Source organism: Colossoma macropomum, unplaced genomic scaffold (assembly GCF_904425465.1).
Source record: "Colossoma macropomum unplaced genomic scaffold, Colossoma_macropomum, whole genome shotgun sequence".
NCBI classification, from domain to species: Eukaryota; Metazoa; Chordata; class Actinopteri; order Characiformes; family Serrasalmidae; genus Colossoma; species Colossoma macropomum.
Window position 1 is genome coordinate 1,259,111 of NW_023494825.1, and position 27,350 is coordinate 1,286,460.

General features: G+C 36.1%; 1 protein-coding gene across 1 annotated transcript; it reads right to left on the bottom strand.

Moving 5' to 3' along the window:
* Window positions 1-953: 953 nt before the first annotated feature.
* Window positions 954-26,346, bottom strand: LOC118800202 (NACHT, LRR and PYD domains-containing protein 12-like). Its single transcript, XM_036560393.1, has 11 exons — window positions 26,239-26,346; window positions 19,233-19,293; window positions 18,527-18,670; window positions 15,909-15,995; window positions 12,945-14,718; window positions 11,583-11,756; window positions 11,177-11,350; window positions 10,743-10,916; window positions 7,526-7,699; window positions 1,884-1,930; window positions 954-1,751 (listed from the first exon to the last, which is right to left on the bottom strand). The coding sequence occupies exons 2-11, from the start codon at window positions 19,276-19,278 to the stop codon at window positions 1,213-1,215; spliced, it is 3,333 nt and encodes a 1,110-aa protein (XP_036416286.1). The 5' UTR covers window positions 19,279-19,293; window positions 26,239-26,346; the 3' UTR covers window positions 954-1,212.
* Window positions 26,347-27,350: the final 1,004 nt, after the last annotated feature.

Genomic DNA, 27,350 nt, shown 5'->3' on the forward strand with positions numbered 1-27,350 from the left:
AACATTTAGTATTGAAGCAAGTACTTACAATATACTTTAATTATAGTATGAATTATGATTATAAAAAATCATAATTTAGCTGAAAAAATAACAACTATAAAATACTTAAAATTATCGGAATCGGGCTGAGCCTGGCCCATTGTCATCAAAAGATACATCCAGGCCTGTGCTGGATGATTTGGGACCAACTCAGCTGCTGCGATCAGGCCAGTTGATTCAGGTCGGATCTGGGCAATCGTTCAAAATAGACTTGGGCCGATTATTTTTTGCTGGCAGGTAGGAATGGGCCTGGAGGTACATTATGCTATCTGGGACTAGATAACCCACCAGCTGCTAAATATCCCACTAAGAATGACCTAATCTGCTAGTGGTGAACTAAGCTGCACACTGCTTGCTAATGCGGTGGCTGTCATATATCCTGCTAGGTGTAGCAAAACCTGCTAGCTGCAAGGCAATGATGTAGCTATGACCTTACCCACTAGCTGTGAGCTAAACTCACTAGGCATCACGTAATTTGCTATCCATGGCCTAACCAGCTAGCCATGACGTAACCTGCCAGTTGGAACCTAACTTGCTCACCATGACCCAACCCACCAGCCAATACACTCTTCATAACATAACCCTGACCTACCCCACAAGCCCTGACCTAACGCACTAGCCATGACCTAACTCGCTAGCCACAACTTAACTCACTAGCTAACTATGATCTAACCCACTAGCTCTGACCTGCTAGCCACAACCTTACAGGCTAATTGCGACCTAACCCATTACTCACGACCTAACCTGGTAGCCATGATTTAACATGCAAGCCATGGGCTGACCCAAAAGTTGTTTTTGTTTTGCTGTAAAATAAATCAGATGTTAGTTTGATCAATAGTTTATTTTATGAAGTATATATAATTGTGTGAGTTGTATCAGTTCTTTATTGTAGATCTTCCACTGATTCTGTGTACATCATTTTCATCTGCATCATCGTCTCCAAACCAGAGAAATATAGAGTAAAATACAGAATGTTCAAAGATAAAGCACTTATAAGCTTCCACAGGAAAAGACAAAGCTTTATTTCCACCTTCATTTACAAATTCATAGAGGATCCAACGAGAAAAAAAGAATGAGGTAATGATTCTATACAATGTGTTTAACTGAACATTGCCATTTATGATCAAAGTAGACAAATCACATGCATACACAAACACACCATGTCATTTTATCTCACACACACATATACACTGAGTTGTCTTGATGATCAACTCTAAATCCAGCATAGAGCGGTTCAGTGAATGTAGTGTTGAATGTGTGTAGGCGTATCAGTGTGTGTGTATCAGAGGAGATGCTGTAGAAGGAAAGAGTGCCGGCAGGACAGTCCACATACACTCCTACTCTCTTACAGCTGGAGGGAGGAGCAGAGACAGCAGTGCTGTTCTTATTGTGATAGACAGAGTAACTGTTATCAGAGCAGATCAGACTCCAGGACTTTTCATTCCCTCCAAACTCACTGTCATAACTGCCTCCTTTCCTGCTGATTGATTTATATGTCAGAGCTACTTCAGCCTCTCTCCCGCTCCACTCAGCCTCCCAGTAACAGCGTCCAGTCACACTCTCTCCACACAAAACCTGCGTACAGTAATCAAATCTCTCTGGATGCTCAGGATATGACCGAGAAGATCTCACTTTTGTCACCTTTCTGTTCCCATCAGACAGAGAGAGTTTTCTGTGTGCTGTATTTGGATCCAAAGTAAACTCACAGGAATCTGCACACAAGAAGAGACATTAGAGTGTGTGTGGGAGAGAGAAAGTGTGTGTGTGTGCGTGTGTGTGTGCGTGTGTGTGTGTGTGTGTGTGTGTATGCGTGTGTGTGTGTGTGTGTGTTTGTGTGTACTTACATTTCTTCAGTCCTGGTTTGATTCTTATCTCACCTCCATGTTCCACACTAAACACACACACACACACACACAAACACACACACACATTAATATATTCAGTTAATATTCTCATCTTCCTCTCTATCTGTCCCTGTCTGTGAAATTCAAATTCAGAAAGCTTTATTGGCATGACCTGCAATTAACAACAGTTGCCAAAGCAATGAATAGAATGCTTAATATGTGGATAATATTCTAAATATATAATAAAATAGAATAAAATAATGAAATAAAGTTAAATAAATAATACATTTATATGTGATTAGTTTAAGCTTGTGTTTCATGCTGTTCTGTCTGTGTAACAGCTGTAAACATATTGATCTGAGAGTTTAACACATTATGGTGTCTTTTCTAAATACATGCCAATCATATCTTCAGTTTTAATCACTTTGTCTTCAAATGATTGATATCAGTTATAATCGAACTGAAATAATCTTCTCTGAGATCTTTATATTTACTGCATGAGGCAAGAAAATGGTGTTCTGTTTCTGTTTCTGCTGCACTAAGTGTGTAAATTGTTGAGGTGTTTCTTTGGGATTTGTCATTGGGAGTTTCTTAAAATTTCCTAAAAAATTTTTATTTAGAGCTTTTGTTACATAATATTAATATACAATGTCTCATGAATATTAATCACATAACACATAACACGGAACATAACAAAAACACACATGGATGAGTGAGAAATCCGACCGGCCCCCTTTGCATTAAAAGCCAGGTTAGGTCAGGAGTCACAACCCAAATGTTAAGAAGGGCCATTTTGTCCTTTCAACAAAAATCAAACCACCTTGGGAGCCGCAACATTTTATGTTCAGTATGTGATAATGTCCTAGTTTAGGCTAAAAAATATAAACGAAAACGTGGACTTACTCTGCTCTGCTTTAAGCTTCAGCCGCTTTTTTTTTTTGCCGCTTTTCCTCCCTTCTCCGCCGGAAAACTTTTCCTCAAAAGTTGAATAGTTTCTTGTAAAATGTCTCTCAGCTTTCGGCTGTTTTACGAGGCTGAAGTTGCTTCTCACTCGCAAGCTTTTTGCTGAACTTTCCCGTTCCACCTTAAATTCTGACTGAGGCGCCGAATGTAAATGCGGCACCATTTAAGGTGGAACGGGAAAATTAGAAAGAGAAGCTGACTTCATCTTCGCAACTTTTTAGTTAGTGTTTGATAGTCTCTCATTGCAGATTTAATGTACCAGGAAACCAACTGCGCTGCTCATAAATGAGAATAAGTCCATTCATCTCCAAATGTTCGTCTGTCTTTCTCTTTTCCTTTTTGTTTGCTACTAGCTCGGCGACACCTCATTGCTATGTGACCTGCAGTCTTTCACACCCCATTACGAGACCAAAACCGAAGTTATAAAATCACTAAAGAATATATAATGTGCTGCGTGGTCATCCATTACCACTGGATCTTATTTCACTGTAACAGCGCATTTTATGACAGATAAGTGGCAGCAGCGTCTCCAAACAAGACTAGTGAATGAGAGCCTTCTAGTGCACTTGCCACATCACTTCCATTTGTTTTATTAATAAAAGATATTGGATGCAAAAGCTTTGTTTTAAAACTACCAAGTTCTCAGACAGTAAGACATCCTTTGGTACAACACCTATGACTAAAAAGAACCTCTGCCTCTCATTCCTTCCCCATTCAGTTTCATTCCCACCATCACTATGAGCATAACATAAATACATCATTTGTTTATTCATTTTATTAAGAATTAAATTAACAGATTTAAATTAATTCTGTTAATTTAAACAATAAGGCTCTTTTCATAATATCTTTCTCTTGCTTCCACAGGAATGTTATTTTAGGTGGCACAAAGCAAGAAGCAGAGTGAGAAACAAAAAAAATCTATGTGCTCTATCTATACTTATTTTGGCACATTTTACTGTAAATTTGTTGCACAGTACACTGTTCCCTCTCATTTTTCATAACCATTTAGACTAAGTAGGTAAATAATTTGCAATCAGGAAAATTATCCTCAAACACTCCACTTTTCATATTTTCCATATCAAACATTTGTGTTTTGTTGACTTTCAACATCCGACAGATCACTATCAGAAATGTCTAATGCACCAAAGTATCTTCTTCTTCTTCTTCTTCTTCTTCTTCTTCTTCTTACCAGTATTATCTCCCTTTATTTTACTTTAACCTCAAAAAAATCTCTTTAGTTCCTGTCTCCATTCCCTGTCCTTCCAGGATTGATACTGCAGCAGCAATAGCTTCCACCAATTTCAACTTTGTTATAGTAATCACTTATTTCCTTTAGAGACACTAAACACTTCTTTATACTATTCATAAACCTTTATATATATAAAATAAAATATTTAATATAAGCCGCTTATTACTTTTGGTTCCTAATAGATCTTAAAAGTGTAAGAACATTTCAGAATAAGAAGCTAATGTTAACAAAAAAAAAAACAAAAAAGGTTTAAATGGTTTTAATTAATTTTATATTAATTAATTTCATTAATTTATTTTAATGAAGCTAAAGTTAGGCTAATTGCATTACCTGATTTTCTAATCAATTTATTCATCCTTATTCTATCATTCATTGATATACTTCTCCCACAGCAAATCATAGCATAAAAGAACACTTGCTACAATACCCTAATATTAATTATAATATTATTAAATATCATCCCACTTAGACTACTGCATCTCCCTTCTCATTGGTGTTCCTTACAACCTGCCCTCCTCAGTATTTATGAAACTCAGCTGCTGGAATATTCTCTCACTCTAAAAAATCAGCTCATATCACCCCAATTCTATGTCAGTTACACTGTTTACCTGTCCCACCTTCTATTACTAGTTTAAACTCTTCCTGCTAACTTACAGAACTCTACATGGTATAACCCTAGCCTATTCAGCTAAGCTCCTGCACCCTTACTGCCCTGCCCAAACACTTAGGTCCTCTGGCACAGGTCATCTAGCTGTCCCAAAATTTAGACTGGTTGCTGTTGGTGGCAGATCATTTAGCATCATAGCACCCAAACTTTGGAACACATTACCACAGTCTCTCTGTGAATCTCCCCAACTTTAAATCTAAACACTATCATTCTTCTCCTTACTGATGTTTCTTTTTTTCTCTCCCTGCCTCTGTAGTAACCTTGAATTTGAGAAAGGCGCTATGTAAATTTAATGTTGTTGTTGTTGTTGTTGTTATTTTTATTATTAAAATTATTTGACATCTGAATAAAAAAAGAGTTACCAACTTTGTTGTTATTTCCAACTTTGTTTTCTAATTACCTTCAAGAAACTTACACCTCTGAACTATTTCAAGCTGATTCAAACTATTTCTGAACTATTTTAATCTTGGCTGGAATAACCTCCTGCTCCTAAAATCAATAATGAACTCTTTAGTTTTTGCAACAGCTGACAAAATATTTAATTTTCTTAAACAAGTTTATTCATTACCTTTAATTCTGTGAAGCAGCCACAAAAAAGTCTCTCTGCCATTTAATCTACTCTTTTTTATTAATACCTTGACATATCACTAATATAATTGGTTTTATTTGAGATGTAAAGCATAATGTAACAAAGCGAAAAACTAGTCGACTTTTATTTAGTCTTACAAATGAACTTGAAGAAAATCTATGATTAGGAATATAATAGTCAGACATCCATTGATTAGGACTATAACAGTTAAACACTTCTTATAACAATAACCTGGTTGAACAAATCAATAATAAGCTCCTTCTGAACCAAACAGCACTGGATGAGTTTGTGCACTCAGCTAAAAAGTAAATCTTGTGCAACTTTTTACAATGACAGAAAAAATGGTAAAACATAGAACTCTCAGATTCTACACACTGATCTATTTTACTATGGCCAGGGTGGACATACATGCCATGTAATTGATCTGGCGACAGCTTTTTGTTAAATTGCCACATTTTCAGAATAGATTGTTGGCCAAGTCGACCAAAACAAAGTAGAGCAGAATTATCTGAAAATTTCTGCAGAGAGCATTACTATAGGGGACCACATTCCCTCCTCACTTGAACAGTATCAAAAATTTAGTTTAAATTCTAACAAACTGTGGTCTAAACAGAGGCGTTAGTGTGGTTTAAAGTGGTTTTAGTGTGGTGTTAAAAGTGCTAAAACTAAAATCATGTTCCTGACAGAACTTGCAGTGCAGCTATTTCCAAGTGACTGTAAATATGAAATATATGTATCACCAATACATATGCATCACACTTTTCCTGTTAGCAAACTAGAGAAGGTCTTGAAATGATTAACTCTGTCTACTCTAGACCAAGTTTGTTTTTAGAGAACCCTTTCAAAGCCTTTTATTATTTGAGAGATTAATGCTATGGGCGTAAATTCATGAAATTCACAGGTGTGTTGTTTCATGAAAATTGCTACCAAGTTTTCCACACTATGTTTTAGACCAAAGAGTGTCAAACTTAACCACTAAAAGATGCATACTAAAAAAATCCATGGGCCAAATGTGTTTTTCTTTCATTTTCCTTAAGATGACCTGAACGGGCCATTGTTTATTCAAAATATGCCAAAACTGCAACAGCAAAATAGGCACTTAATACTTAATAAAAATTACTTCTAATTAAAAATACATAGTTTGTTATTTTTTAACTGTCTATGTGCTTGAACTAGACACCATCTTTTTTGTGTAATTGCTGGCCCATAGATTGTTGCTGGGGGAAGGGGGTCAGAATGCACACCATATTGTGCATGCTGTGCATGCAGGGGACTGTAGTACATCTTAGGGTGAAACAGGCTACTAAGAAAAGAAAATTAAAATAATTTTGCAGGCCAAATAGGACTGTGTATGGGCTTGACTTGAGGCCACAGACCTTGGGTTTGACACATGGGTTTTAGGAAGAGAGAGTGACATGCAAATACAGTTCCAATACTATAGAATACATTTATTGTAATATAGTATATTGTGCAATTACTACACTATAGTTAACAGTTTCTATATTACAGTATACTGTACAACTGCTGAACTATACTGTACAATTGTTATATTACAGTATATTGAATGACTACTATACTGTAGTGGGCGTTAACTGTACTTATGCTAATTATACTACACACTTATTATAATATGGTCATCAAACAAACCAAAAAACAACAATAAACTAGAAACAAATAAAGTTCCACATGAATGCCCCCTGCTGTGTGCTGAGATGCTGTGTTACTGGTTAGCCTGTCTGAAGCTTCTGCTATTACAATTTTTAATTTGTTGGCTGTTGTAAATAGCAAACATTTTTAAATTGAAAAACATATACTCCTACAACAGTCTGTAGCTTGGAAAGATTATTTTCATGAAAAACAGAGAGTAAGCCAGTGGTTCCACAAACAACAAAATAAGCTTGCCATCTTTGCCATCAAGTAAACAGGGGGAAGCACACAAAAAGACAGTAGTGAGCAGTGAGCTAATAGTGCTGCTTCTGAGCCAGCCAAGAAAAAAAATAATAAAATAGGAGCTCTACAAGGATGATATTTTAAAGGTTGAATATCTAGGAGTAGTATGTTGGAGAGCTTTGTCAGAAATACAGAACAAGCATATGAGACATTTTTCAGTTCAATAATTCTGATTCACACACACACACACACACACATAGACCTCTGAACCCCGTTGTTCATACCTGAGTGTGTTGAGTGAGCAGTGTGGATCCTCCAGTCTAGCAGAGAGCAGCTTCAGTCCTGACTCTCCTGGGTGGTTGTAGGTCAGATCCAGTTCCTTCAGGTGTGTGGGGTTTGAACTCAGAGCTAAAACCAGAGCAGAACAGCCTACCTCTGTGATCATACAACCAGATAATCTACAGAGAGAGAGGGGAAAGAGGAAAATACAGAGAGACAGGTTAGTATTTTATAGGTTATTAATCAATAAAGAACCAGTAATGCTGTCCAAACATATCTGTATTACACACACACACACGCACACACACACACACACACACACACTCACACACATATTTTCTGAGCTGCTTATCCTCCTGGGTCACAGGGGGGTGCTGGAGACTCATTGAGCAGAAGGCAGGAACCACCCTGGACAGGTCAATAGTCCATCACAGTGCTTGTTAAGATCAATGCAAAACAAAGCTATTTCCATTTAATACTCCTCTCTTAATTAATGCAATTTTTAATAATATTAATTTGATATTTAAACAATATAATCTAACAAAACAATATTCATAGATTTTTATTGTTTTATTTTTGTTTGTTAAAAAAATATTTGGTTCATAACAATTGCATAAACATTGAATAACATTTATAAAGTAACAATTCACTATTTATAAATTGCTTATGCGAGTATTTGAAAAAAAAAACAAGATTTATAAATGACATTGCATTGACACAAAGGGCCTTAAACTAAAATCTAAGATGTTTGTTCCAATTTTAACACTGTTACGAAGCATAATTCCCATGTAAAAGAACTTAGAAGGCAGAGACCTAATTAAGAATGCCATATGTTTGTAACAAATATATGACAGGGTACAAGTGTGAGTGTTTATTGTTCTTACATGCATCCAAAAGACATGCAGACAGGGAAAGGATATGGGGATCCATGACACAACACAAACATGAAAACTCTAAGAACTGAGATAAACAAAGAAAGACTAAGAAAACCAGAAAACACTAAAACTAGAACAAATACAATGAAAATATGAGCAGAGAAAATACCATGAAAGTGAACATAAACATAGACATCAATATTGAACAATGCTGGCTGGGGAACAAAGGAAACAAAGGGGTATATATACCAACACAGAAGACAATGACCTGAGGACACATAACAAGGGCAGGGCTAGAAATGAGGAACAGGTGAGGGCTAAAGACAGGCCACACTAAGAAATCTAATGAGCCTGTATTTGATGCATAAGGGGGAGCCAAACCTGAATGGCTTGTTTAGTCCCATGTTTTCTGACTTAGAGAGCACACAAAAAGGCCAAAAACCAGTATCAGCTAGCCATGATCTTTGGGACCGCAGGTGGCACTGCATTAAAAACAGAGATGATTCTGCATTGGAAATCACTACATGGGCTCAGGAACACTTCTGAAAAACACTGTCTGTGAAAACAGTTCATCACTGCATCCATGAATGCAAGGTAAAACTCTACCATGCAAAGAAGAAATCTTAGATAAAAAGGACCCAGAAATGCCACCTCCTTCTCTGGGTCCAGGCTCATTTAAGATGGACTGAGGTGAATTGGAATAGTGTCCTGTGGTCCGCCGAATCAAAATTTGAAATCCTTTTTGGAAATCATGGACACTGTCCTCCAGGCTAAAGACCATTAGGTTTGTTATCAGCACACAGTTCAAAAGCCAGCATCCATGACGGTATAGGAGTGCATTGGTGTACATAGCATGGGTGACTGGCAAATCTGTGAAGGCATCATTAATGCTGAAGGATATATACAGGTTTTGGCAACATATGTTGCCATTCAGACAACGTGTCTTTCAGGAAAGTCCTTGATTATTTCAGCAAGACAATGTAAAACCACATTCTTCACATATTACACCAGCATGACTCCACAGTAAAAAAGTTAGGGTGTCCAGACCTGTCACCCACTGAAAACATATGGCACTTTATGAAACGAGAAATACAACAATAGAGACCAGCTAAAATCCTATATCAAGCAAGAATGGGAAAACATTTCACTTTCAAAACTACAGCAGTCAGTCTGCTAAAGGTCTGCTGAAAACTTGCTGAGTCAGAAATGTTAGCAGTACTGGCACCAAATGTCTGAAGAGTTGATGGCCTCTAAAAGCTCTCACAGAAAATTATTACATGAAGTTGTTATGAATATGCTGATTGTAGAGGAGGCCTTGTTTTAGAATAGTTTCATAAAAGTTTTGGCTCAAAATGTATTTTCCATTTCATGGTGGAGAAGTTCATTCATAGCATTGTAAAGCAAAATACAGTTTATACTTCTTGTTGTATGCACATACAGGCAATAAACACCTGTCACTGCATTGACAAATGCAAGTTAAGACTATATATGCACAGTGGAAGCCATATGTCAACAATGTCCAGAAATACTCTCGACTTTTCTGGGCTAAAGCTCATCTGAAATAGACTGATGCATGTCTTATTAAGTCATGTTAAGTGCAAAATATGACAGGCCATGTACAGTTGTTTAGCAGAAGACTGGCAAAAAAATGTGCTTTCAAAACTGGATCAGTTTGTGTCTTCAGTCCCCAAATAAATGATTATTAATCATTCTTAAAAAGAAGAGTGCAAAACCATGGTAAACATGCTCCTGTCCCAACTTTTTGGAAAGTACTGCAGGCCTTACATTAGGAATGATGGTATATTTGTAGTAAAATGTATCGTCAAGTATTTTGTCTTTGTACCGTTTTCAATTTAATACAATTCAGACAGAATTTATTAAATTATTCCTTTCTGTTTTTGCATATCACATATTGTCCCAACTTTTTTCTTTTTTGGAATTGGGTTTGGAATATGGATTTTAACATATTGAAAAAAAAATTGTAACATAAAACATAAACCGTTTGCACAGACCACCTTTTTGTCTGTCTCATTATATGTTAAATTCAGAAAAATAAACTGTGAATATTCATTAAAATCTATGCACAGGATGTGTAATTGTTTTCACTTAGAAAATCAACAACACATGCTTTGACCAGAGGCACACAAACGTTTGCATATGACAAGATATATAAGCACAAAATATGTGTGTATGCTCACTGGTGGTTTGGGTTTGTGAATAAAATAGCTATATTTGTTTTGGGCACTTTTGGAAAATATGTTTTGGAAAACTCAAATGTGGAATTCCAGCTTAAATTAATTACAAATCGTCAACGTTTTGTTACAGTATTAGCTAACAGAAGGCCTACCTTAGTATTTCCAGTTTACAGTGTGAACTCTTCAGTCCACCAGAGAGAACCTCCACGCCTGAATCTTGGAGGTCATTGTTACTGATATCCAGCTCTTTCAGGGAAGAGGTTTCCAGTTTTAAAACTGATTCCAGATGATCACAAGTCTTTTTTCCAAGGTTACACAAAGCAATTCTGCAAAGCAAGAGTTAATAAAATAGATCTTACATTACAAGCAAAAGGATTTTTTAAACAATGTTTTAAATGTCTTGTTTGAGTAACTCACCTAAGATTTCATATATTGTTTTAATTACTGGGATGATTAGACTACAAAATATAATAGAATTCCTTAGCCACAAAAATCAAAGTGTAAAAAAATGTAAGTAATGAAATTAATATAAAATGAAATGAGTTTACAGATACTTTGCAGATTTTTTACCATTCCAAAAGCTAACCTGAGTATTTCCAGTTTACAGTGTGAACTCTTCAGTCCAGAAGAGAGGATCTCCACTGCTGAATCTTGCAGGTCATTGTTACTGATGTCCAGCTCTTTCAGAAAAGAGGTTTCCAGTTTTAAAACTGATTCCAGATGATCACAAGTCTTTTTTCCAAGATTACACCAAGGTAGTCTGCAAAGCAGGAGTTAATACAATAGACCTTACAAGTATTTTTTAACAGTGTTTTAAATGTCTTGTTTAAATAAGTCAGCTGAGATTCACATATTTTTACATTACTCTGATGGTTAGAGTAAGAAATAGAATACTGTACCCACAAGAAATAAAAAGGAAAAACCCAAAGTAATGAAATGAGTATCCTGAGCTTGTAAGTACTTTACAGTTTTTTACCCTTCCAAAATCTGACCTGAGTATTTCCAGTTTGCAGTGTGAACTCTTCAGTCCACCAGAGAGCAGTTCCACTCCTGAATCCAATAGTTCATTATTACTGAGGTCAAGTTCTTTCAGAGAGGAGTTTGGTTGGTTTAAAACTGATTTCAGATCTTCACAGGCTTTTATCCCAAGATTACATGAAGCTAATCTGCAAAGGGAAAATAAATACAAGGCAGAGCAATACATTACAATGATTTTAATAATTGTTTAGTTTAAATAGGCTATGAATGTTCTAGTCACTAAGACTGCTGTTAAATTAAGAAAGTTATCAGTGTGACATATGTGAAAAAGGGGTGGAGATTGAGAGATAGTGTGAAGAAGCAGCTGAGAGTGTGTTATGGTTCTCTATGAACTGCAGCAACGAGTAGCAGAAGCAGTTGTGTTTTCTACATTAAAAGTGGGTCCACCGATACTCTAATGCCGAGGCCTCCCCTCTACTTTGTGTTCCTTGTCCTCGTTACCTATCGCCAACTGAACTAACCTACAGCCCCAACTCCAAGACCACGACAGACGAAACTGAAGATTTACACTAACAAATACACTGGTACACTAAATCAACGTCCACTTTAAAACCACTGCTACCTTAAATCCACTCCTGCCTAAAATACATTGATACCTTAAATCCTGTTACCTTACATCCCCTGGTATGTTAAAATTACTTTTACATTAAATCCAGTGCCATCTTAAATTCATCTTATTTCCACTGGTGCCTTAAATCCACTGCTACATTAGGTGCACTGCCACCTTAAATCTGTTGCTACCTTAAATCCATTGCTACTATGAATTCATTCCTACCTTAAATTCACTGTTACCTTAAATTATCTGTTACCCTAAAGACACTTGCACCTTAAATCAAATGCTACCTGAAATCCACTGTTATCTTAAATCCTAAAACCTTAAAACCACTGCTAATTTAACTTGGTACCGGTTCAAGTATTCACCCAATGTTATTAAAAAGCCATGCGTAGCTACAAATTACAAAGCGATTTTAATATCCAACATCCATTAGACATGTAACAGTATGTACTAGGCATTACTTGTAAATACTTCATATTTACCTGTTAACTACTGGAAACTTGTTTTATTTCATGGTATTGTAGATAGATATATAGTAATTACTAGGAGTTGGTGCTACAAAGCAATGATTACTGAGAAGTACTTAGTTGTTGTGTATTTACATTTTCAACATGTAAAGTATCCACCAAATATCTATTTTCTGAATCATTTAGAATAAAAGCAGGGAAGCACTGTATCTAAGTCATATGTGAATTATGTTTGATATTTGAACTTCTTGTTTTGCCCACCTTTAAAATAATGAAATGGAGATGGTACTTACATAGCACATCTTGTATTTTTCAACACTGGCAGTAGTCTGTTCAGTCCTTCCTCTAATGGCATGTATTTCTTGAGCTCAAACTTTTCTTGAGTCTCCCCTGACATTAGTAACACAAACACCAGAGCTGACCACTGTGGAGATGAGAGTTTCCGTTTTGAGAGATCTCCTGAGTTCAGGTATTTCTGGATCTCAGTTGTCAAAGAATTGTCTTTGAGTTCACTCAAACAGTGGAAGAGATTCATGTTTCTGTCAAATGACATTTCTTCATGCAGTTTCTTCTTGATATAGTCAGCTGTGTCCTTAACACTCTCTGCTTTGATCTTCAGATTTGGCAGAAGTTCAGTTAGGACATGCCGACTATCCTCCAGTGAGAGGCCCAGGAGGAAACGGAGGAAGAGATCCAGGTGTCCTTTTTCATTCTGCAAAGCTCTTTCTACTGCAAACTTATGGAGATCTGTTATTCTCTTATTCTTTCTTTTAAGCTTGTTCAGGAATGTGTCCTGTTTGAATGCATCCCTTTTCTTGTTACTGTGTGAGTAATGCACATATAATGCTGCAAGGCTTTCCTGAACACTCAGATGCACAAAGCTGAAAATGTTCCTCTCAGAAACTCCCTCCTGCTGACTGAAAATCTGTGTGCACACTCCTGAGAACACAGTGCCATCACTGACATCGATGCCACATTTCATAAGATCACCCTCACAGAATATCAGAGTACCACTTTCAAGATTACAAAAGGCCAGTTCACCAAGCTTCAGAATGATGTGCTCTGCATCAACAGTTGTGGTTTTCTCACTGTATTTCTTTTTCATTAAGTTTTTCTGCTTCAGTAGGAAGCTGATGTACATTGCTGTCAGGGTTGTGGGGATGTCCTTATTGCTGTCTTGAACCATCAGAGGTTGAAGCACAGTGGCAGAGATCCAGCAGAACACTGGGATTTGACACATGATGTGGAGACTCCTTGATTTCTTTATGTGTGAAACCATTTTCATTGCCATGTCTTCATTATAGTATTTGCTGAAGTATGCCTCCTTTTGTTCATCATTAAAACCTCGCACTTCTGTAACCAGGTCGATGTGTTCCCGGGGAATGAGATGGCCTGCTGCTGGTCGGCAAGTTATCCAGATTAGAGCAAATGGAAGCAGATTTCTGTTGATAAGATTTGTGATCAGTGATCCCACTGAGGTCTTCTCACTGATATCTTTTACTTCCTCTCCATCCTCAAAGCAAAGAGGAAAGTGGCACTCATCCAGTCCATCAAAGATAAACAAAACTTTACCATCATCCTTTGGAAGAGACTTCAATCCAGTTTTTGAAGAAAAAAAACAGTAATTCAGTAGTTCAATCAAACTGAAATTCTTTTCTTTCTTCAGATTCAGTTCACGGAAGGGAAGAGGGAAAACAAAGTTTATGTCCTGGTTCTCTTCTCCCTTTGCCCAGTCAAGTACAAATTTGTTAACTGATACAGTTTTGCCCACTCCAGCAATTCCCATTGTCAAGACTTTTCTGTTTCTTTTACTGGTACCAGCCTGGACCTTGAAAAGGTCACTGCATTTGGCACAAACTTCCTTATCAGCAGGTCTGTTGAAAGACATCTCGATTTGATTGATTTCATGCTCATGAATGACTCCTCCACTTTCATTCTCCACTATAATGAGGTCAGTGTAGATATCCTCCAAGAACTTTGTATGGCCTGTCTGTGAATTCCCGATTAGTATGCGTTCATATAGATGCCTGAGGGTGGACTTCAACTGGATGCAGTGCTGTTGATCTTCTGTGAGAGAAATAAGAAACAAGGTATTTCTTATGAGGTAGCTAGTTAGCCTAGGGTAGTGTATGTCAAAATTACAAAGAAGAAATGATATGATATGACTGTATCATCAGTCTGATGGCACAAATTAGCACGAGAGAGAAAGTGGGAGGGAACTAAGAGAATTATTTCTTTCCAAGGAAGTTTGGTACAAAATCATAATAATGTTTTTCTTTTATGATTTGATTTATGATTGTTTCAGTGATTGATGTGTGTATCTATGTGTTACTATGCCTGTCACAATCATAAGATGTAGCTAATGATTGATTGTCATAAACATAATTGCAATTAATGATTTAATAACCTTTTCTTATTCATTGAATATAACTCTTAAAGTGCAAGCCTAAAATGGCTGAATTGTCTGATTAGGCATCTTCCTTCCTAGCTATATTTGATAATTAGTTAAGACTGGCTGTACTGTTCCAGTGATAACTACATTATTGTGGTCGTGCCCAAATACTCAAATGTCTATAATTACAAAGATTCATGTGGAGTCTACATTTTGGTAAGTTCTCTCCATAGAACAGTGTTTACTGATGTATTAGCAACTCTGAGGTAGTGAGTTTGGGTCCCATGTAGGCAATCGTCTGAAGTTTTCAAAGTACTGGTAGAACTGGTAATGTAAAGCTGAGCCTGTGAGGTTTAGAATGTGTTACTTCACTGTGGCATTTAGGGGCATGGTTAACATGGCTGGGCACCAGAATTGGGAGGTCTCTGTACCTCAGCGCACTCAGGCAGATGAGGCACACCTGAATTTGCTGTACCCTGTTCATGGTCATGCTCTCCATCACAATAAAGATTTGTCTTGGTTTTCTTCAGGAGTGGGCACAAAAATACTGAGTGACATTTTTTGTTTGTTCTGTTTATTTCTCCCCCTGATGGCAAAGTATGCCCTAAGGCCCAACTAAAATAAAAGTTATGCCAGTTTGTTTGCCGAGGCTGTTCTGGTGTGCATCTGGGATAACACAAATGAAAATTATCATACTTGTGCCAAAACCTGTGATCTCTAAGATCAAGGAATTTTTCTTTTTTTTTTCTCATACCCTGATTATTACAACCAAAAGAATGAGAGTATATGTTAGGACATACATTATGAAACTCTATTTTACTGTAATGTAGTAGTAAAGGTAACAATTATGAAGTGTTGAGTTTACCTGCAGTGAGAGCATTAACTGATTCTCCAGTCTGAGCTGCAGTGGAGGAGGCTGCTGTACTCTGACCAGGTACTTCTTTTTCATCAGCTGACAGTGGACAATAGGAAGAGAAAAGAGAAAAAATCTGTTTTAGTTATTGCCTAGCTATGTCAGGAGCAACTTTGTTTGGAAATATCCTTTCACTCCTGTCAGCTAATTATGATGAACAGAACACACATTTCTTAAGATCATCTTCATAGAATATCAGAGTACCACTCTCAAGATTACAGAAGACCAGTTTACTAAGCTTCAAAATGATATAATCAGCATCAACAGTTTTGGTCTTCTCACTGTATTTCTTTTTCATTATGTTTTTCTGCTGCAGTAGGAAGCTGATGTACATTGCTGTCAGTGTTGTGGGGATGTCCTTATTGCTGTCTTGAACCATCAGAGGCTGAAGCACAGTGGCAGAGATCCAGCAGAACACTGGGATTTGACACATGATGTAGAGGTTCCTTGAATTCTTTATGTGTGAAACCATCACATGATGTATAAATTCTATTTTGCCCTATTTTTATTTTTTATTATCAGCCTCATCTGAACAATTTATTAAAACAATTCTAGTAAACATTTATTAGGAAAGTATACTTTGATGATGAGTAAATATCAAATTCACTTTAATTTTCCCCAGTCCTAAACCTAATGCTGATCTTAACCTTTACTTCAATCCAAAACCTAATCTAAAAATTACATGTTAATTTTCTCTTTGTTAATAAAGAACAAGTTAGAAATTGTAGTGGAAATTAGCTGCAAATAAATCAGTAATGGTAACAATTTGTACTAAACTAAAAATCAAATATTCTAGTTGTCAACAAGTAATATTAGTAATTCTAGTGGTAACTAGATGGTAAAATATAATAATGGTAACAAATGCAAATTACTGATAACTAAAGTGTTTACCTTTCAGTTGGTACAAAATATCATATTCATAGAAATAAAGTGTCCAGCATAATATCTTCTTAATGTATCTCCTTTTTATTTTATTTTTAAAAATCATTTTAGGGTTATATAATATTAAGGTTACCCCAAACACAGTGTGGTAGTTCTGCTGAAATGATGGGTATTAGTGCTATAAAATAGTAATTCACTTGTTTCTACTTTGTTTATTATGACTTTATGTCTTTAAATAGTCATGCACAGTATGATGTACAGACACAGTTACAGGCTGTAATGACAGTGAAACTAAATGGTACTATAAAGTGTAAACTTACTTATTTCTATCTTGTTTCTTAGTTACTGCGTCTCACATCAGGTAATAATATCAATTTTTCAGAATAATTTGGCCAACTGCTCTGAAATTGTGTCTGCAATTATATTATGAAAATTACTTTATTACAATTACTCATGGTTGCTCCTTTACTTTTCCACATACAACCACCTACAGACTGTGGTAGTTACCCAGGAACAGATAAGGCAAATATGAGAAAGGAACAGATAAGGCAAAAAATGAGAAGGAGGATCTGTAAGCCTGTTTAAGTGCCAGAAAGTCACATACAGAGCACTGCACTATAGGATGATGTCACCACTAGCCACTGGCTTCATCCTGACAGTGACCCACTCACACACAAAACCCTAAAATTAAACCCACACCCCAAAACAGGATAACACAACCAACACACACCTAACTGTAACTAAAAACATTAACAAAATAAAGAGTGTCTAGGCCCTTTTTGCTGTGAGGCGACTAGTGCCTGGTGACCTACCAGCTCAAGCCAAGTCCCTGGGCACACACACAGTCCCAGCCAGCACAAAACCACTGGCCACTTGCTCTTCAGTGGTATGCACCTTCATTCTTCTTTTGTGGCTGCATCCCCTCCTGCACATTGCAGAATACCCCACATCACACTTTGTCAAGTCCCGCACAGCTGAGGGCTATAACAGTGACAGCAGCACTACTGTCCATACTGTACTCAACCCACAGCCTGTGGCAGCTGCAGAACCTCCTGGCCAGCATCTGCTTCCCGCAAGCCCAAGCTCGTGATGTGATGTCCTTTTTCTCCGCAGTGCTAGCTCACCAACTGCCCCATTGATCGCAATGGCACTCCCGTGCTGAAGTCTTTGACAGTTCTGCTTTAATTTTGCCAGACCCTGTCTCATCAGCACCACTATGATGGCTTGCCATGCTGCCTTCGGCCTTCAGCTTTGCCGCCTCTTTCAGAGGAGAATGGCGCTCCTATGCCAGCAGTCTGGCTAATGTGCCCACGCCTCCCAAACCAATGGAGCCAGCACCAGCCTGTATTAGGTCGCTACAGTATTTTCAATTTCCAGAAAAATATAATGTGATCACACATGACAATATTAACCTCTCCATTTTAACCTCTCCATTGTTAGTCTCTAGGAACTCATCCATTGTTGCAGTCATTTTCTTTAAATGTCCTGTTTTAAGTAGTAATGGATTGAAAAATACTAGAATAAGTAGTATCTATGGGATGTTGGAGTATCCAGATATCTACCATGTTTCTAGATTTTATCAGGGTGTTTTTTGACAGAGGAGGTGACTGGTTTCCTTTGAGGTAGTTTGTCCATATATGGATCCAACTAACAACTGGAATTGCTCCCTACATTTGTGAAACAAATACCTTTGTATCCAAAGTTGAAATTAACTGGGCCATGAAACACACTTCCATGTAGAAGAGGTGCATTGACTGTTCCTCCAGTCTGAGCTGTAAAGGTCTGGACGGGTTCATTCTGAAGTCTGATGGTCTGGACTTGACCAGTTTGATCTGTGTTCACATGAGGGCAGAAGAGTGGTACATTAACCAAAAAGGATGTGAAGAGGATACAAAGTCTAACTACATTTCAACTGTCAAATCTAAGAACTAAACCAATTTAAACCAAAGATCTTCTGTCAGCAAGCCTGCTTTAACATTACATCTATACCACTATCATAAGACCATCCAAGAACACTTTGTGGAGAACTTTAATATAGAGTTTGTCTATAAATACTATTCGTCTTTTCACATTTTAGGCAAATGCTCATTGGGTGACACTGAGCCTGGAAGTGGCTGCGTTATCAATGCCGTTTCAAACATGTCATGGACCTGTAAATCTTTTTATAATGTCCTTCTGGACTGCAGCAGTGGAAACATAACTTTAACCTCTTACAAATCATAATATACAAACATTAACACCTTAATGTGCACTTATTAATATGCCAAATTAAACTAGGTATTTTCTACTTTGTAAGTGCAAAAAAAGATTTTACTAGAGAGAAAGACTAGTTTTGACCAGGAAATAAGCAAAAGCTCAGAAAGAATGTAAGAGAAAATAAGTATATTACATTACCCCGTTGATCTGTTACATCCTGCAGCACTTCTGGATTGCTTGCCATCTTGTGTAGATGGAACTGAAAAAGGACAACACTCAAAGTTTAATGGACATTTACTGAAAACATTTAGTAGAAGCTCCTAAATATTTGATGTAGGAGAGTGCATGTGAGGCTGCATGCATATATCATTAATTATCTGTATGTATAAAAGTAATTATTTTATAAGAATGAATTGTTTAAAGGAATTATATGCTTAAGAAAATACTGTATATCAATCTATAGATAACTTTCCTCAAAATATTTACTTTATCTTTCAATGACACTGCAGTTCCTAAATGAAGGAAAAAAAATCTTAAATGTAGAACAAAATAGCAATGAAATGGTCAACATATCATTGCTGTCCAAAGACAAACATTTATCTCCAAAAAAAGTAATTTTACAGGAGAAGGCAAAAACTTTATCAAATTTCAATGTAAGTAATTTTTGGGGCATTTTAATTGGTCCATTCATCACAACATTTTCACACAATGTTAATGACAGGTCCTGTGGTTAAATGATGAAGAAAAATAAAAATTAATAAAAAAATGGGAATATATTTTTTGTAGACAATGTCGGTATGTGCTGTAGTTCACTAATGTATAACCTGCTGTACACTTCTGTACTGCAATAAGCCAATTAAAAAAAAAACCCTCATGACTTTGGACTAGAGTACTACAGCCATCCTTTTAACTATTACATATAATATTACAGAATAGTATGAATATTTGTAAAAATTGATGTTTATGCAGTTGTGCAAATAGGCATTATTGTACAGAAGTAATACATTGTAATACAGTAAGGAGGTTTGTTGGTTTCAGTTTAAGTGCATGGTGTCCCCTGTGGTTAAACAGTGCTATAACTCTGTTTTTAATTTCACTTTCTGCAAACACTGATGCAGTGTGATGTCATCCACATGACCTTTTCCAAGTGTACAGAACCAAGGCCTCAGCTCGTTCATTGCAGTGTGTGCAGACTTTAATTACATGTCTTTCTCCTTGCAGTCTTCAATCCATTAAAAACAGAGTGCAAGGATGTGCAAATCATTTATACCCAATATTCAATTAAAAATAGCACAAAGACAGCATATGAAATGTTGAAACTGAGAAACTTTAATGTTTTTCAAAAAATATATGCCATTTTAAATTTGGGAGAGGGATGTGTTTACAACTGTGTAGCTTTGCCACATCTTTTACCAACACTCTGTAAGCATTTGGGAACTTTGGAGACCAACTGTTGTAGCTTTGAAAGTAAAATGTTTTCCCATCACTGTTTGATATAGGATTTCAGCTGCTCAACAGTTCAAGGTTTCCTTTGTCATATTTTTGTTTCATAGTGCACCAAATGTTTCAATGGGTGATAGGTCCGGACTGCAGGCAGGGCAGTTTAGCACTTGTACTCTTACTACTGAACCATGCTGTAGTAATACGTACACAAGGTGCTTTAGCATTATCTTGCGGAAATAAGCAATATCTAGATGTCAGTAAATGTTGCTCCAAAACGGGTATATATCATTCAGCATGAATGATGCCTTCACAGATGTGCAAGTCTTCCATGCTTTGTGCACTAATGCACCCCAGTACCATCATGGATGCTGGCTTTTGAACTGGGCTCTGATAACAAACTGCATGGTCCTTCTCCTTTTTAGCCTTGAACTTTAAATTTTGATTCATCAAACCACAGGACACTTTTCCACTTTGCTTTGGCCCAGAGAAGGTGGCGGCATTTCTGGATCTTCTTTATATATGTTTTCTTCTTTGTATGTGAGAGTTTTAACTTGCATTTGTGGAAGCAGTGACAAGCTGTGCTCACAGACAATGGTTTTCAGAATGTTCCTGAGCGCATGCAGTGATTTCCACTACACAATCTTGTCTGTTTTTAAAGCAGTGCCACCTGAGGGCCTGAGGATCATGGCCAACCAATATTGGTTTTTGGCCTTGTTCCTTGAATCTGGAAATGTCTCCTGATGCTCTGAATCTTTTAAAACAGCGAGGCATTTCACATATCACACGCTCAGCAGGACTTACCCTGTGTTTCTAGAGTGACTATATGCAGGCTCAGCGAAGTAATACAGTTCAGAAAACCACCATTCTGATCTTGTCTTTACATCCATGTAAATACCTCATTTAAATTGCCACAGCAGCACATAGCTTCTTCTTGTGTCTCAAACCTATGATTGACTCAGACACTGAGTTTAGTGTCTGATAATCAGAAATGTACAGCCAAATGACAAAAGGCTGTGTCCCAAACCACTACACTAAGTGCACTCAAAGTCACACAAATGGCCCATAAATATGACAAATATAATTACAAAACTAATAATATTAGTCTCTGTTTTTTGGTGAGTATTGATTCTGGGTGTTAAAAATATCTGATATTAAATATGCAATTTAATTTGTAATTAAAAATAAAGCCTGTCTTGCTGTATATCACAGTTTTTTCGCACTCAGCATGAATCCAAGAGCACAGAAAATCAATAAAAAACATGGCTGCCTTATGCTAATTGTTTATTTTTACTCATTAATGACCAATAAAATGAATCACCATCAAGATTCTGGCACTTTCAGCTCACAAACACCCCAGATTAACAATTTTTTAAAAAGGTATCTAAAATGCTATTTGTTTTCAAGATCTCTAAAAGCAAAAATTTACTTAGGTAAATTTTTGATCAACAATTAGCCAAATTCATAAATATATCAAATTTCTCTTAGCATTTACATGTCAATTAAGGGCATATCTGTGTAGCCCACTGTTTCCTGAATAACAGCATATGGCATGTGTGACTGTCTCAAGTAAATACTTTATAATTGCAATTGTAATTGACCCTAGGGTTCTAAGGGTTAATATATATTAGCACACATTTTGGAATTAAACAATGTATTTCACAAAATGAAAATACAAGTAGATTATCTTTAAAACATTAAATCGAAATCAAAATTGTCTTTTTTTACCTTGTTAGTTTATGTTCCTGGCAACATTAAAATGATTCATCCTCTGATATGATATTATATTATTCAATATACATGGACTAGCCAATTCATTACGTTGTTTCTATACTCAGAACACCCCCACAGGACCACTACAGAGTAGGTATAGTCGAAAAGACTGTGAAAGACTGCATGGAGAAATATTGCAAAAATTCAAGAATAATATTTCTCAACATAAAATAGCAAAAAGCTTGGTGATTTCATGATCTACAGTACATAATATCATTAAAATTTTTAGAGAATCCAGAGAAATATCTGTATGCAAGGGACAAGGCCAAAAACCAATATTGGCTGGACATGATCTTCGGGCTCTCAAGTGACATTGCATTAAAAGCAGACAAGATTCTGTCGTGCAAATCACTGCATGGGCTCAGGAACACTTCTGAACATGACTGTCTGTGAACAGAGTTCATCACTGCATCCAGAAATGCAAGTTAAACTCTCCCATGCAAAGAAAAAAATAAAACAGGATCCAGAGATGCTGCTGCATTCTCTGGGCCGAAGCTCATTAAAGATGGACTGAGGCGAAGTGGAAAAGTGTCCTGAGGTCTGACAAATCAAAAATTGTGCATACTTCAAAAACCAGATTTTTTCAGAGAAGTTCTTGCTTATTTCAGCAAGACAATGTCATGCCAAATTCTGCATGTATTACAACAGCATAGCTCAGAAAATGGGAAAACATTTCACATTCAAAACTACAGCAACTGGTCTCTTCAGTTCCCAGATTCTTACAGAGTGTTGTTAAAAGAAGAGGTGATACAACACAGTGGTAAACATGCCTCTGTCCCAACCTTTTTTGAAACGTTGCTGGCATCAAATTCAAAATGGGCACATCTTTTTCAAAATAGCAATATATTTTCTCAGTTTCAATGTTTGATATGTTGTCTTTGTACTATTTTTAAAAATACTAAATATAATAAAAACTTGTCTTTAGAAATCTGGTCTGAACACTAAGTGATACAAGACTATGTGTGGAATATTAAAATATCTCAACTGAACCCCAGTTTTAAATGTCTTGCCTCAGTAAGATCATGTCTCCAGCAGGTTTAAGTTAAACTTTTGTTGATCCTCATATACAGTGACATCTAATGGCACATGTGTGATTTTTAAAATAATACAGAATTTGTGTTTAGTTTAAAATTTCTAAGAAATTGCAATTAAGTTTAAGAAGCCACATGACTTATCCAGGTTTAAACTCAAGTAAAACATTAAACTACAGCTAAACTAAGGGCAATGCACCTGAGCAATGAAAATAAAGAATAATCATAAGAAAAAAAATGGATTTTGTGATCTGACAAAGATGTACACAGAATTTTTACTGATGCACATCCCCATGTCTTGTTGTTATTTTTTAAATATATTTTTGTCACTTCACAGAAGTCTGTTACTGTGGTAACAGACTTTCTGCTTATTTTGGAGGCATATTTCTCTGTGTGATATTGATTAATCTGGCTTTATGAAGATCATTTTAGATATGTGTCCACATCAAAAATAGATGTTCTATATCACTAATCAAAAAGTAAAAGTAGTTTACTACATTAGAAAATGTACTGACTATTATAAAAAAAAGAACAAAAACAAAACAGAGACGCAGTGCCAGGTCAGAGATCTGCACTTGTAAAGACTAGAAGCAGGTAGTGAAAGTGAAAGTCAGTTTAATTATTATATTTACAGACACTTCAAATATAAACTAAGCACTCTTCTTAGTATGACAGTAACATTGCTTTCATGTGTAACGGAACTTTTCTCATCCCCATTAAGAGTGAAGCAGCTGATTTACTTATTTTTACACCACCAGACAGAGGTTAATGCGAACATGCTAACTTCCTTAGCAAGGTTCATGAGTGAGGACAGGTTAAAATAACCGTTTGTGTAAATGACAGAATAAAATAATTAACTTATCAATGTTAGATTTACTAATTGATGATGGTTTACTGATTAATTGAATTACTTCATCAATTACTTCATCAACAACCATCATTAGAATAAAGCTCTTAACCCCGCAGAGAGAGAGAGAAAGAGAGAGAGAGAGAGAGAGAGAGAGAGAGAGAGAGAGTACAATAACAATAATAAATCAGTATAAATGCTGCAGTCTGATCACATTACTGTGGAATGTTCCTGCTCTGTGTAGGATCTGTGTTAGCCTGTTTAAATTGTATAACATTGTATTACATAGAAGCTTCATTCAAGAGCCACACATTTAAGAAGAATGTAGAAGATTTTTGAACAATGTTTGTTTGGACAGCACACTGTGTGTCATGTAGATCCATTTAGAGATGGGAGTGAGGATCTTGCATACTTACCTTTTTTTTTTTTTTACATAAACAATAAATTGCAATTGTTTCACAATGAGATTTCTTTAGTGTGCTATTCTGAAGGAACCCATTCAGATCACTCTTAAATGCAGCGTTAGCTTAATCAGTGCATGACTACTGCAAACTCCACACTACGAAAAGCACACGTGGGTCTTTGTGATGCTCAAAATAGTCTCAAATTTAAGTACTGTTCTTTAATAGTTCTGTTATTGTTTTTAGTTGTTCTTCAGTTGCAGTAAAGCCATCCTGAAATCTGGATGTATTGCTGCCCCCTGAAACGTGTGTAGCAAAAGCAAGCAAAGCTGCAAAGAATAGAAACAATACAGTTGTACAGAGTAATGAGTAATAGTAATCATTTTAGTTGTACCCAGGATTAGGCAATATACATAATACATGAAAAAAAAAGTTATTGTACTCGATTTCAGTTGGAATAAGAGCAGTAATCAGATTACAGGAACATTACAATAAAATTACATAAATACCCCACATGTGCAAACTCTCTTATTTTTTGGAATGATAAATATGGCTCTCACCTGAGCAGTTTTTAATTTTGGGAATGGGGCAGCAGTTAATTATTTTGTTTGTTTTTTTGTAATTCTAGTAATGTAAATTTAGCAAAAGGTAATATTTTGGACCATTTGTGTTGGCCCTTTTTGTGCATTTGTACTCTCTCTCCCCCTATTTGTAATCAGTTCATATAGTTAAATGAAACTTTTGTGGCACAGAATGACTGATAATTTATAAGAAATAAAATCCAGTGAGAGTTAAAGTTGGTTTATTTCTGCCCATATGCTATCTTTTTGTTTTTGAACAATGGGCATAAAACTCAGTATCCACATAGCTTTTGTGTGAGATGAATACCTTAAAACTGTTAGGACACAGGACATTCCTGTGGACTGCAACTGAGCGCTAAGGAACTGCCTACACATTACATCACTGGGTTTCTGAATTTTTCTGTATGCATTTCAGAACTCAAAACTCTTTGTTTGGATGTTAGCATTTGGTCTTTTCACTAAATGTCATGTCAGTGACTGTCTTTTTGAAACACAATATCAGCTGTTTGTGTTCCCACATTCTCCATTGTGGTTCTACATCACACACTTAGTAATTGTTTTGTTTTTTGAATTCTAAACTGCATGTGATTTATTGATATCTGATTAATTCCACCTAAATATATTATAATAATAATAAACACATAAAGCAAAGAGAATTATTTGGTATACACTTTTAACATAACACAAACCCTGACTATAACTTGTAGCATAACTTTAGCATGTAATGTTATAACCACTGAAATATCTTAGTGTTTTCCTGTGTATTATTATATACATTACACTATTCCTAATTTAGATGTAGCTCATTGTCATGAATTTATTTCATGTTACCTGCTTTTACTGAGGCAGCAATACAATCATGATCATTACTTATATGTATATGAGTTGTTAAAAGTTGTCATTCTTGTCAACATCTTGACCCATAATCAGTTTACTTTTGACAAAAAATATACACCACACAGACTTTCTTTTTACACTGCGGAGTTTCCTGATGAGGCTGACAATGTTTAACTCAGTTTCACCTCAAAACCAAAATACAAACTTTAACCAGAACTACATAACCGAGGAAAGACAGAGTTCATACAGTGAACATTACATTCGAACATTTAAAAACAGGTATTAATTTCCTACCTTTACATTTCTGGACACTGTGCGATATTAAAGAAACTCCTTTCACCTCATGAATATTTCTGTCTGTTCTGCTGTTAAGAGTGCATGATGAAATCACAGTGGGTGTAGTTCACTGAATAGCGTCATTAAAACAGGTTCAGGGAACATTTTATAACACAATCTCATAGTTAATGAGTAACTATGCAGAGATTAAGCAGGGTCAAATGAATAGTGCTACACTGATGCTTAAGTAATTACTATTAACTACAGAGGAGTACTGGTTAATTACTCAGTAGTTAATAGTGAACTAATGATTAGGGTAGTTACTAAATATTACTATTTACTAAACAGTAACTATTGTGAAGACCGACACACATACTCTGAAGATCACAACATAGATTAACTTATGTTGTCTGCTATGCCAGTCATACATGTCAAACAGAATTTAATAATCACTGCTTTCTATTTTCCCTTACAGAAACGTAGTATGTCACTGTTGTCAGAAGAAAAACCTTGTATCTCCATTTTTGGCATTTTTCAGTTTTTGCCATACTTTGAAAATACTTGTTTCCCTTTACATTGTATATAAATTTCATGATAAATGGACTAAAAGAACTGACCCAAAATGACTTGGAAAAAAAAAAGTTACATTGACTGAGGTTTTTTCCTTCTCCTGTAAAGTTATCATTTTGGAGATATGAGGTTTTCTTCCAACAACAGCGTTATGTTTCACATGTGAAGCATGCAAAAACACATGTTTACAAGCAATCACATTATCATGTGGCCCTTCTGCGGTTATAGATATGTAATGGCGTATGTTACAAAAGTAGAACAGGTAACATTTGGCCCCCCACCTATGCTGAGTGGACCAGACATTAAAAGTGCCCAGTTGAGCCTAATTCTACTTATGTTCAATTACTTTAGGTGGATTAAGTGCTGTTCTAGCCTTGTCATTGCCATTCTCTCTCTCAGTACTTTGTCTGATGACTACACTGTGTTAGAGAGATCAGGGATATGTATGTGTATGTGAACAGCAATTAAGAAGAAGAAGCCTAATATATTATTCGTATTAATGATATTACAACCTGTTTGAGTGTTAAAGACAGTATGTGGGTAGCGAGGAGTGGTAGGAG

Bases quoted from the DNA above. Each gene is read 5' to 3' on its own strand.
- LOC118800202 (XM_036560393.1), bottom strand. From the start codon at position 19,278: ATGGCAAGCAATCCAGAAGTGCTGCAGGATGTAACAGATCAACGGG. The intron at 11,351-11,582 runs GTCAGATTTTGG...CCTGCTTTGCAG, and splicing joins TGCAAACTGGAAATACTCAG to ACTACCTTGGTGTAATCTTG. The intron at 10,917-11,176 runs GTTAGCTTTTGG...CTTGCTTTGCAG, and splicing joins TGTAAACTGGAAATACTCAG to AATTGCTTTGTGTAACCTTG.